Source organism: Colletes latitarsis, chromosome 3, assembly GCF_051014445.1.
Source record: "Colletes latitarsis isolate SP2378_abdomen chromosome 3, iyColLati1, whole genome shotgun sequence".
Lineage (NCBI taxonomy): Eukaryota > Metazoa > Arthropoda > Insecta > Hymenoptera > Colletidae > Colletes > Colletes latitarsis.
In genome coordinates this window covers 39796073-39808625 of record NC_135136.1, presented here as the reverse complement: position 1 = coordinate 39808625, position 12553 = coordinate 39796073, and the positions used below count along the sequence as shown (strand labels likewise).

The 12553-nt window shown below is 40.1% G+C and overlaps 1 protein-coding gene across 2 annotated transcripts in view; it reads right to left on the bottom strand.

The window, feature by feature from the left end:
- The window catches only part of LOC143340202 (uncharacterized), a 350931-nt gene that overhangs the window by 85684 nt on the left and 252694 nt on the right, over window positions 1-12553 (bottom strand). For both annotated transcript variants that reach the window (XM_076761879.1, XM_076761880.1), the window contains exons 5-6: window positions 2565-2703; window positions 905-969 (exon numbers count right to left, since the gene is read on the bottom strand). In XM_076761879.1, coding sequence (XP_076617994.1) covers window positions 905-969; window positions 2565-2703 — 204 coding nt within the window. The remainder of the gene's footprint in view (window positions 1-904; window positions 970-2564; window positions 2704-12553) is intronic.

Here is a 12553-nt window from a genome sequence, read left to right as displayed (position 1 = left end):
GTCAACAAGATCTCAACAGCTTCTGATACGATCAAGATACAGAATGTACTCCGTAAAGGAGATCTAGACAAAGAAGTAACATCTGACTTCGATAATCAATGAACTGGACATTCCTCCGTGTCTACGATTGCAAAGCGTGGAATTTAGCAGCCATCGAACGAAAGTTCGCCGTGTCTCGTAATTTTCAATTTCTTTGGTAATTGTCCGTATGGTCGGGCGTATCGCGTGGGCGGGAACGGGTACGTGCTAATGCAAAACAAAGTGCTCGAATGGCTACAGATAATTCGAGGTACCGCGAAACGGAGCCCGGAGGCACTCCGGGCGGCTGAACCGAAGCCGCGCAATAATCTGCAACGATCTACACGACGATCCTCGATAAATATCCGGAACGAGAACCATTATCACGTTCCAGAAACTTCGCTATCCATTCTGTTGTCGGTGTATTAACGAGGCACGAGGCTGATTGCACGATAGAATCCGGCAAAGTGCTCTCGATTTCTTTTCCACTGTAAACGAGGCACCCGCGGACCCCCCGCCGTTTCAGAATTAGCAGAACCCATTGCCCCCTGGCGTCCTTCTCCTTCGTCCCCCCTCCGTTTGCACAACGAACGAAAGTCGTTAAGTTCTTCCCCGAGAATTATTCCGGGGTAGCTGCCGTCGTGGTCCCGTCGTCCCCCTTCTTCTCGTCATCTTCGAGCTTTTAATTACCGATCGGCATTCTAATTAATGAATGGATTTCCCCGGGCCAAACCGTGAGGGGGGATCGTTATCGATCGGACGAAACAACGACGATTAGGAGGTCGACGACGACGATGACGCAGAGCAAAAAAAAAAACAAGGAAAAAAGGGACGGAGAGGAACAACGACGGCATCTGCCCGGACGTTCCAACGGAATTGTACTTACTTTCTTTGTACTGGAGAACGTTCGAGTGCTTCTCGTGAATGACGACGCAACGGTAGCAGGATTTTCTGGAACAGAAAACGGAAAACGGTGGGTTTCTTTTATTCAGCCCTTTCATTCGATATCGCTCGACGGAATTAGAACCGCTCCCCCCGTGGCTGCGACGTTCCTTTTCCCTCCCCCTCGTTGTTCCCTGCAACGTTGATCGTCAGGCGACGACGCGGATTAACGGATGGCCAGTCGTCCGGACGAGATAAGCTACGGCCAGCGAAATATTCGCGATAACGTATCGATCGATCGACAGAATCCCTCGTACGCTCGGCCAATGTAAATCACAGACGAAAAATCAAGTGAAAGATACCACGCCAAGAAATAAATATAATTCGTCCGCATTAACCCCTTAACGCTCATATTTCTCCAAAAATAATCAGTCTTCTGTATTCGACTTGTTTCTAAGCTACATAAAAATTACAATGTTGTATCTAACGTATAATTTGAAGGAAAACAAGTATTGTTATCCCTTAAACCGATAAATTAAACAAATATCGTTTTTGAAAGTAGTCAGTTAAGAATTAAAAATAATTCTTATATAGTAATATAGTTAAAGTTAAGAAATAAATATAATTCGTCTGCGTTGAAGAATAAATATTGAGAGTTAATTAAAGAGAGTATTCGCGGTCGTGGATCGAATTCCACCCCCCTGTCGTCCGTGTCGCGCGTAGCACCTTATTCCGGGGGTGCAACTTCCGCCTTCTTTTTCTATCTCGCTAGTCGACGTATCGATCGGCCGTTTTGCAGGCGATACCCGATAGAAATCTCCACGAAAACTTCGACCGACTCGTGTGACACGAGCATTACGCGGCGAAACGACGCTCCTCCTTTTCCTTCTCTCGCGTGTGCTTCCTACGGAGCCACCCCCGCAACAAACCCCGCTTTTAATCCCCTTTAGCCTCCGGGACAAACTCCCGGACGTATCGCCTCGAATCCCGACGCAGCCTCCGCGATTACTCCCAAGCTTCCTCCCCCTGATGGCCTCCCGATTTCTTATTTAAAAATTTTGCAATTTTTATATCGCTGACTCTCCCGAATTAGTGGGGAGCCACGAGTCTTTGGATGATACAATTTTATTAATTAGAAATTTAATTTATTTGAACAGTGAACATTTTATTCCTATCGTCGATATTTTTAGTAAATATCCTCGAGTGTACACCAGTATAACGAAAGAGAAATGTTAGAATTGTAAACAATTTTTAATCGAACCACGTACAATGTTGGTAAGTCCACGATTGTCGAAATTAAACATTGCAAATCAGAGCTAACAGAGTTTAAAAATAGAAGCGATCGAAGCAACCACCGTTCTTGGAACAGTGTAAAATTACAGAAGGTTAATTAGCTCAGACACTGTAGAGATGAACATTGCAAGAGCCTTGAATATTTCATCGAGCGAGAATTGAAAAGGGAATGGATGCCTCTTGGATATTAAATTTAGAAGAAATGCGAAACCGAATCCGAGAATTATTCATTTATTTTTTGCGTTACGTTTTCCACTGTGCAGAGCTGGATCTTTCATTACTTATGGAAAGGTTATTCTCGCTACTATTTAAAGTAGCAAAAGGATTCTGTTACATCTTGCAAGAATTATAGAACCAAAGTGTGTACTTACTGGTTCACCAGAAGGAACTTGTCGCCCTCGTTGTGCAAGCACCTGCCCTTGCCAGACAGTTCGTTCTTGGAGATGACGATGGGGTGTGTGACTCCGCTCTGGAACCAGGTACCCTCCCATTTCGGTGGAAACGAGCATTCTGAAACAATAGATACCATCGAGTTAGCCTAAATCACCATCTAAAGGTGCCATCGTGCTTATTGTACGCTTTAGAATCTCGCAAAATTTGTGAAGCATTTACACAGTCAACAACAACGTTTCGAAAAACACCAGTTTTATTCGATGGTATTTTCTTTGACTTATAATAAATTTTTTTTGGAGATCTTAAGGGGTTGTATTTCATCCCAGGTTACCTATCCTTTAAATAAATAAATATTGCACTGTTCTTTATATTTTGTCGTTGAAAAGTTTCCGTGATTCAAGCGTCTCTTTCGAAGAGCGCCTCGAAGACGAGAAGACGTAATATTCGACGAAGTAATTCGGGACAAATCGCGGCGGGGCACGAAGACAAAGGGGTTCGAATCCGTGGCGAGGCTAAGGGTTGAACGGGAGGGCGCATAACCATGGCGCCGAGATGGGAATTCCCGGGACGGGATAATCCCGGGGGCGAAGCGAATTTCCGAAAACTACTGCTATAGCGCGGAAGGGATACATCCAGCCGAGTTATCGACGATAATCGAAACCTGGGGACGTCCCTCGTGTCTCGTTCCTTTCTCTCGTTCGAACCGGGGGCTGCCTTTCCGCTGGCTGCGTTATCCAAAATCCGCGTTCCAACGAGCAAAGAAAACATAAATAACAAACACAGTGCATGGGGATTAATATAACATACTGTCTTTCGTTTGGTTCCCTGACAATAAAATTTACTTCAAATACAAGTGAAAAAATCGTGTTATTTTATAGAAAATCTAGAGATACCTTAATATGAAAAGTGGCCTTGCAACCCCTATTCCCTGAGAGTCGATATCAAGAATAATAACATGTCTTTCGTTTGGTTCCCTGACAATGAAATTTACTTCAAATACAAGTGAAAAAATCGTGTTATTTTATAGAAAATCTGGAGATATCTTAATATGAAAAGTGGCCTTGCAACCCCTATTCCCTGAGAGTCGATATCAAGAATAATAACATACTGTTTTTTGTTTGATTCCCTGACAATGAAGTTTACTTCAAGAGGATCCAATATCCTATAAAAAATCGTGTTATTTTATAGAAAATCCAGAAATATCTTAATATGAAAAGTGGCTTTGCAACCCCTATTCCCTGAGAGTCGATATCAAGAATAACACACTGTCTTTCGTTTGATTCCCTGACAATGAAATTTACTTTAAATACAAGTGAAAAAATCTTCTTATTTTATAGAAAATCCAGAGATATCTTAATATGAAAAGTGGCCTTGCAACCCCTATTCCCTGAGAGTCGATATCAAGAATAATATACTGTCTTTCGTTTGGTTCACTGACAATGAAATTTACTTCAAATACAAGTGAAAAAATCGTGTTATTTTATAGACAATCTGGAGATATCTTAATATGAAAAGTGACCTTGCAACCCCTATTCCCTGAGAGTCGATATCAAGAATAATATACTGTCTTTCGTTTCATTCCCTGACAATGAAGTTTATTACAAGTACAAGTGAAAAAATCGTGTTATTTTATAGAAAATCTGGAGATACCTTAATATGAAAAGTGGCCTTGCAACCCCTATTCTCTGAGAGTCGATATCCAGAATAATATACTGTCTTTCGTTTCATTCCCTGACAATGAAGTTTATTACAAGTACAAGTGAGGAAATCGTGTTATTTTATAGAAAATCCAGAGATATCTTAATATGAAAAGTGGCTTTGCAACCTCTATTCCCTGAGAGTCGATATCAAGAATAATAACATGTCTTTCGTTTGGTTCCCTGACAATGAAATTTACTTTAAATACAAGTGAAAAAATCTTCTTATTTTATAGAAAATCCAGAGATATCTTAATATGAAAAGTGGCCTTGCAACCCCTATTCCCTGAGAGTCGATATCAAGAATAACACACTGTCTTTCGTTTGATTCCCTGACAATGAAATTTACTTCAAATACAAGTGAAAAAATCGTGTAATTTTATAGAAAATCCAGAGATACCTTAATATGAAAAGTGGCCTTGCAACCCCTATTCCCTGAGAGTCGATATCAAGAATAATATACTGTCTTTCGTTTGGTTCACTGACAATGAAATTTACTTCAAATACAAGTGAAAAAATCGTGTTATTTTATAGACAATCTGGAGATATCTTAATATGAAAAGTGACCTTGCAACCCCTATTCCCTGAGAGTCGATATCAAGAATAATATACTGTCTTTCGTTTCATTCCCTGACAATGAAGTTTATTACAAGTACAAGTGAAAAAATCGTGTTATTTTATAGAAAATCTGGAGATACCTTAATATGAAAAGTGGCCTTGCAACCCCTATTCTCTGAGAGTCGATATCCAGAATAATATACTGTCTTTCGTTTCATTCCCTGACAATGAAGTTTATTACAAGTACAAGTGAGGAAATCGTGTTATTTTATAGAAAATCCAGAGATATCTTAATATGAAAAGTGGCTTTGCAACCCCTATTCCCTGAGAGTCGATATCAAGAATAATAACATGTCTTTCGTTTGGTTCCCTGACAATGAAATTTACTTTAAATACAAGTGAAAAAATCTTCTTATTTTATAGAAAATCCAGAGATATCTTAATATGAAAAGTGGCCTTGCAACCCCTATTCCCTGAGAGTCGATATCAAGAATAACACACTGTCTTTCGTTTGATTCCCTGACAATGAAATTTACTTCAAATACAAGTGAAAAAATCGTGTAATTTTATAGAAAATCCAGAGATACCTTAATATGAAAAGTGGCCTTGCAACCCCTATTCCCTGAGAGTCGATATCAAGAATAATATACTGTCTTTCGTTTGGTTCACTGACAATGAAATTTACTTCAAATACAAGTGAAAAAATCGTGTTATTTTATAGACAATCTGGAGATATCTTAATATGAAAAGTGACCTTGCAACCCCTATTCCCTGAGAGTCGATATCAAGAATAATATACTGTCTTTCGTTTCATTCCCTGACAATGAAGTTTATTACAAGTACAAGTGAAAAAATCGTGTTATTTTATAGAAAATCTGGAGATACCTTAATATGAAAAGTGGCCTTGCAACCCCTATTCTCTGAGAGTCGATATCCAGAATAATATACTGTCTTTCGTTTCATTCCCTGACAATGAAGTTTATTACAAGTACAAGTGAGGAAATCGTGTTATTTTATAGAAAATCCAGAGATACCTTAATATGAAAAGTGGCCTTGCAACCCCTATTCCCTGAGAGTCGATATCAAGAATAACACACTGTCTTTCGTTTCATTCCCTGACAATAAAATTTACTTTAAATACAAGTGAAAAAATCTTCTTATTTTATAGAAAATCCAGAGATATCTTAATATGAAAAGTGGCCTTGCAACCCCCATTCCCTGAGAGTCGATATCAAGAATAACACACTGTCTTTCGTTTCATTCCCTGACAATAAAATTTACTTCAAATACAAGTGAAAAAATCTTCTTATTTTATAGAAAATCCAGAGATATCTTAATATGAAAAGTGGCCTTGCAACCCCCATTCCCTGAGAGTCGATATCGAGAATGAAAGCGCGAGAGAATCTACGCCAGAGGATCTTAATTTCGATAGCGACTATCGAGGACAAAAGTCTCGGTCTCCGGATGGACGCCAAGCATAATATAATATTATATCTGTTCGAGCTGTATAGAATGGCATCGAGAAAGACGGTCGAGTCTTATCGAGAAGTTGTCCGTACGAGCAGATACGTTCTGTGTCCCATTTGATTGTGGCCTCCCCTTTTGTTTCCTGTTGTTCTATTACGCTGCGTTGACCTATTGATACTCTGCCCTCTTTGATCCTGCATAATAGCTAATTGTGTCGCGTCTCACTGTTTCAATTCCATTCTCCGGCGAGACAAAGAATCGGTCCATCTGATTGGCAGAGTCTAGCCTGGGGATTTTTCGTTCGACGGATACCGGGGGTACAAATATCCGTGAGAACGTACGAGCTTCGGGTTAAATTTCGTACGATTTTTTACGAGTCGACATTTCCTCGAGAATGAGCCGTTAATTAGATTCGAACGAGAGTGGAGGAGGAAAAATATTGTTCCACCGGGGGGATCGTGCACTCCCGCGGGATCAAAGCGTACCAATACCAACGTTCCCCGGGCGAGTCTTTAAGTAAAAGCTTCGTAAATAAAGACTGTTGTTGTCGCTCGGTTGGACGGCACCGTCGAGCTGTTGATTCATCTAATTGTGGCAATCGTTTTCGCGTCTACGCGAGAACAGAGACAGGGGTGCCGCCTCCAAAGAGAAAATAATCGAGTTGGATTCGTTTCGTACCAGGATTTTTTCGCGAACCGTCCATAGAACAGATGTCTCTCCTTTTAAGGCCAAGTGAAAAAGGGGGAAAAAATGTATCCCCCCGGGGGGAGGAGCCACAGAAGAGCTCCCGGAATAATAAAGCGCCAAGAAAGCTTTTTAAGCGTTCCTCGCACTGCTTATCGCCGGGGGGATGCTGATATTGACGCCTGTCATTTTCCAAAGTTCTCCCCGCGTCGTATAAGTAATAAAAAGGTATCAATTTATAGAATGTCCCCGAATCTCAAATTAAAATGTTCCGTAGTTAAATATTAGAGCACCTTTACAATCGACACTTAAAATTCAACTTTAAATTTAAAAAAGGATCTCGCGACGGAGTTATTTCAGAGGGGTTCCTCCTCGAGAGAGAAACGACCGTTTCCCTGTTCAGACGCGCGCAACATGGACGATATTTACGCGCGATCGCGAGGCCTTATCGTTAACAGCATCAGAAACGGCGGGTGCCTCGAGGAGATTCGATTTCGCGACACACAACCGTTTTTCCCTCCCTTCCACGAAAATAAACAAATGCAGAAACCCACCATCGATTTACTATTTTCTCGTCTCAGATTCTGAAGTGTCGCGTTTGCAAAGTCCTCAAATTTATTTTACCAGAATTAGGTACTTCTACACCCTTAACTATCTACATAGAAGACCCTCTGATGGAGAATTTGAATCGTAATCCAGTCCAAAGGTTGCTTTCGTTGTTAGAGCGTTGAAAGAATGGGAATTCGATGGAACAAACGTCGGTATAGAAAAAAGATTCGAACAAATAACGATAAGCTCGACGAGATCGCAGCCGAAGAAATTGAAAAGCGCGGCTGATCGAAGATTCCGTTATCAGCTGGCACGGAAATGGCCAGGCCCCCGGAAGTGGGGGGGAGTCACGGGGAAATAAGCAGAGGGAAACAACCGCGGGGGTGTTTTGTATTTCATCGACGGGGGGCGGCTTAATATCAATAAATTCAGCCCGTATCTTTTAACGACACTTTATCAGCGGGTCGCGCGTGCCTCTGGACGAGGCTGGCTACCAGTTACCGAGTTAATGAAATAAGTTTTACGTGAAAGATGGGATCCAGAGATTCACCCCGTTTGCTGTTACCCGATCGAACGACCAACGGAATCCATCAAGCCTCGACGCGTTTTATAATTGTAGGGAGACTTCGTTGGCTAAATAATTCTGCGTACATTTGCGCCTACAAATAGATTTCGCAAAGAAATAATTCTCTCCACTCGCAAGTATTTGCTGAAACCACAGAGCATGAAAACACTGACAGTGGAACTTTACTACATCGAGAAATAAAACATTTAACAGAGGAAATTACAGTCCACAAAGTCCGCTATTTTCATTAATTTTTCGAGGATTCCAGGCGGCAGGTTTGAAATTTTTATTTCAACTCTATTACAGGGGTTCTGTGTTAATATTAAAAAAACGACATACAATTATTGGTCACACGTGCCTCCGCGAATTAATTAACAAACCGAACAACGTTTCCGTAAATGTTTATCTTTGTCGAAGCATCGGTACACGACCGACCGGGAAATTTCATGCATAAAAATAAGTTTCACTCAATTAAACAAATAAAAATTCAACGCAATAAATAATCGACGTAATCGAACGACGGCACGAGGCTCTTTCGAATAATTGTTTTTTAATGGAAATCCGAACGGGTCTACATTTTCCTCGTTACCCTCGGAATTTTTCAGGATATTTGATATCCTTTCTTTATTTATAGTCATCGTAAATACACGATCAATTTTTTCCTGAACTTTGACTTTAAAATCGTGTCTCGTAAAACTTCTATAGCAGATTCTGACGAATGTTTTTTTTATTAGATGCATTATACAATAGAGGATCAAATAAATATGATATTTCATAAAATGGTTTGAGCTCAGAACCGAAACATTCGATAATCAATTTAATAATATTATTATACAGGGTGTTCAACCACCCTTCGGGAAAATTTTAATGGGAGATTCTAGAGGCCAAAATAAGACGAAAATCAAGGATACTAATTTGTTGATTGAGGCTTAGTTAAAAAGTTATAGAAACATTTCCACACAGTATATTTTCGGTAAAGAATTTTTTTCTCGAAAGTACGTAGGATTTTGGGGATATGTGTATTCACCAAAAATGATTGAAATTGACTCCCGCAACTGAAAATAATTTTTTCAGAACGATTTGAAAGTTTTATGAAATTTCAGGGGAAGCAATCGATGGTATGGTCAGACATTGTATTTTCAGTAATGAATTTTTTTCTCGGAAATGCGTAGAATTTCGGGGGTATGTGTATTCACCAAAAATGATTGTAATTGACCCCTGCAACTGAAAATAATTTTTTTAAAACGATTCGAAATTTTTCAATTTTGTCGAAAAATTTCACACCTTCTCGAATTTTTTTCTAGAAACTGGTTAGGATTTCGAGGGTATGTCTAATGATCAAAAATGATTGTAATTAACCCCTGCAACCGAAAATAATTTTTTTAAAACGATTCGAAATTTTTCAATTTTGTCGAAAAATTTCACACCTTCTCGAATTTTTTTCTAGAAACTGGTTAGGATTTCGAGGGTATGTCTAATGATAAAAAATAATTGTAATTAACCCCCGCAAGCGAGAGTAATTTTTCCAGAACGATTTGAAATTTTTTAACTTAATTATTAATAACTCTTTAACGAAGCTCCCATCAACAAATTGGTATTCTTAATTTTCGTCTTATTTTGGCTTCTAGAATCCCCCATTAAAATTCTTCCCAGGGGTGGCCGAACACCCTGTATAATAAGCATAGTTTAATTAATGTAACGGCCGTGGAAGATTCTCCAGCTGTTTTAGTGTCGCAGAACGAATGGGGTGTCAATTCGCGAGAATCCAGCGACGTTATTTTTCGTTAACCGAACGACTCTCCGGGTCGGGGATTTGAGAAGCTCGAAATTACGCTGAGTTTATTCTCACGGACGAGTCATTACTTTCCTGCGACCTCCTTACCAGCGTATCCGACTTCCTCCGGCTCCATTCACAGACCGAATAACGATCCCCAGGTGGCTGTACGTCTTCCCGGAAATGGACCGCGTTCTTCAATTGGACAATGATAATAAGGATAATAGCGACAGGAATAATAACGATAATGATTAGAAAAGTTGCGCCCAGACGCCACGGAAACCGAATTTCCTCCCCATCGAAATCGCTACTTCGAAAACATTCATTTTCTCAATTCGCGACGTGAAGTAACTCTGCCTCGATTTTATTTGGGAAACCGGGCGATCGCGAAACTGCGTCTTTCCCCGAGAGAAAATGATCCTTCGGTCAAACAAATTGAAACGAGTTCAAACAAATACAAACAAGCTCGAACGAATCGACGTCTCGTCTGAAAACACTCGACAAGATTTGCTTTCCTGAACGGCGACTTCGGAAACCAATTAAGCTAAAAACATTCTGATTAATTCGCGCAAACAGAGCCGGGCGAAATTTAAAGAAAACACCGTAGGACGTAACGTACGCCATACGGTTCGAATAAAATAATATTTTCAGTGGCGGGCGACGGTTCCGGTAAATAAAATATTTTTAGCTCGATAATCCGACGCGTGGAATGAAATATTTTTAAATATTTTAAATATTTCTTGACAACGAAAATAATTTAAAACGTTGCACGCGGTAATATTTCATATTCGTGCATCGTTTAAACGTTGCGATAATTCCAATTCTGCGATATTACCGTTGTCGTCTATTTCCAGGAATGGTTTCACTCGCGTTATCTATTCTGAAGCGTTTAACGCTGTTTCTTTTATACGAATTTTACACGAAATAATAATAAATCAAAGTGGGGAAAAAGAAACTAGTAAATGGATTCGATACAGAATAGACTGTTCGCTGGTTCGAAATGGCGTTTCAGCCAGGTTACAAAGTGCCCAACATTCCCAATTCTTAAATCGCTCGCGCGAATATCGCCGCGGGCATCGAAGCAATCAAACTTCATTTCCAGCCCATATTATTTCGCGGCAATTCCATTTCGAGATGAAATAAAATCCGACCGGAATGTTCGCGGGCTTCCGGCTCCCGGATGAATTAATTTCGCTTCGCTCGACTTTCGATCGATTCCGCGAAATTAAGTCCGCGGACACCGTCGGCGAGATTTCAATTTTCCCGTGGACGCAACGCCCTTCTTCGACGGAAAACTGCAGCTTTACGTATACAGGAATAGTTACGCGAGACTGGAGGCAATAAAACGAACATTTTGTTTCGTTTCTATCTGCTCGAAACATGATCCACAACTGGAATCAACAATCAGAATAACTCTTTGCGTACATCAAATACGAATTCTGAAGTCTTCAAACATTTCAAGACGATGGAACCGGGATCAAACAGTGTTTTTATTTTTATTAGAAATTATTTCTGCTTCGATTAACATTATACGAAAAATTCATTCACGAATCCACTGTAAATTGCCTTGATATTAAGATTGATAGAGGAAAGAATCACTGATAATTTGTTTCCAGACGTGCCAAGCTGTTTTCGTTAAACAAACGAACGAAAATAATTCAGCGAACGGGCCATCGTGCGGCGCGATATCCACGCGATTTTCCGCGGTCCCGGAAAATGGAGCAGCGATGGTCGAAGATTGATCGTACGGCCGGAAGAGAAACGAGCGCGCGCGGCCACGGAAGATCGCGTGTCGTCGTCTTAATCAAGAAATTTCGGGGGCCGTCCACGTGACCCACCCCCGCGTAGAGCCAGAAACAGGGTGTATTTTGTCGTGGGCCATTTCTGGGGTAAATTACAGCCACGCAGAAGTCGTTACGCCTGCTTGAATACCGGTGAAATGGATTGTACCGGGGATAAAGAATGAAAAATAGTCACCGTCGTATCGCGTGTGTTGTCCGACGATTTTCTGGGAGAAAAAAAGGGGGAAATTTCGTCTTTCGTTAACGCCCGTACTAACGCGAACGTTATCGTTCACTATTGTAGGAGTATATACGCGTTGTTTGCCTTTCGAAACATTGAAATCCTCCAATCCGTTCGGGAGTTATGATTTTTTAAACGTACGTATGAAATTTCAGTGGAATCGATCAACGTTTGGTCAGACATTATATTTTCGGTGAGGAATTTTTTTCTCGAAAATGGTTAGGATTTCGGGGATATATGTATTGACCAAAAATGATTGTAAGTAACCTCTCTAGCTATAAATATTTTTTTTAGAATGATTCGAAATTTTTTAATTTTGTCGAAAAATACTCGAATTTTTTTCTCGAAAGTGGTTAGGATTTCGGGGATATGTCTCTTCACCAAAAATGATTGTAATGGACCCCCCTAGCTACAAATAATTTTTTTAGAACGATTTGAAATTTTTTAGTTTTGTCGAAAAATTTCACACCTAGTCGAATTTTTTTCTCGAAACTGGTTAGGATTTCGGGGGTATGTCTCTTCACCAAAAATAATTGTAATGGATCCCCCTAGCTACAAATAATTTTTCTAGAACGATTTGAAATATTTTTTTTTCGCCGAGAAATTTCAACCCCTACCCTGTCAATTTTCCTTAAAAATTTGTTATCGTTT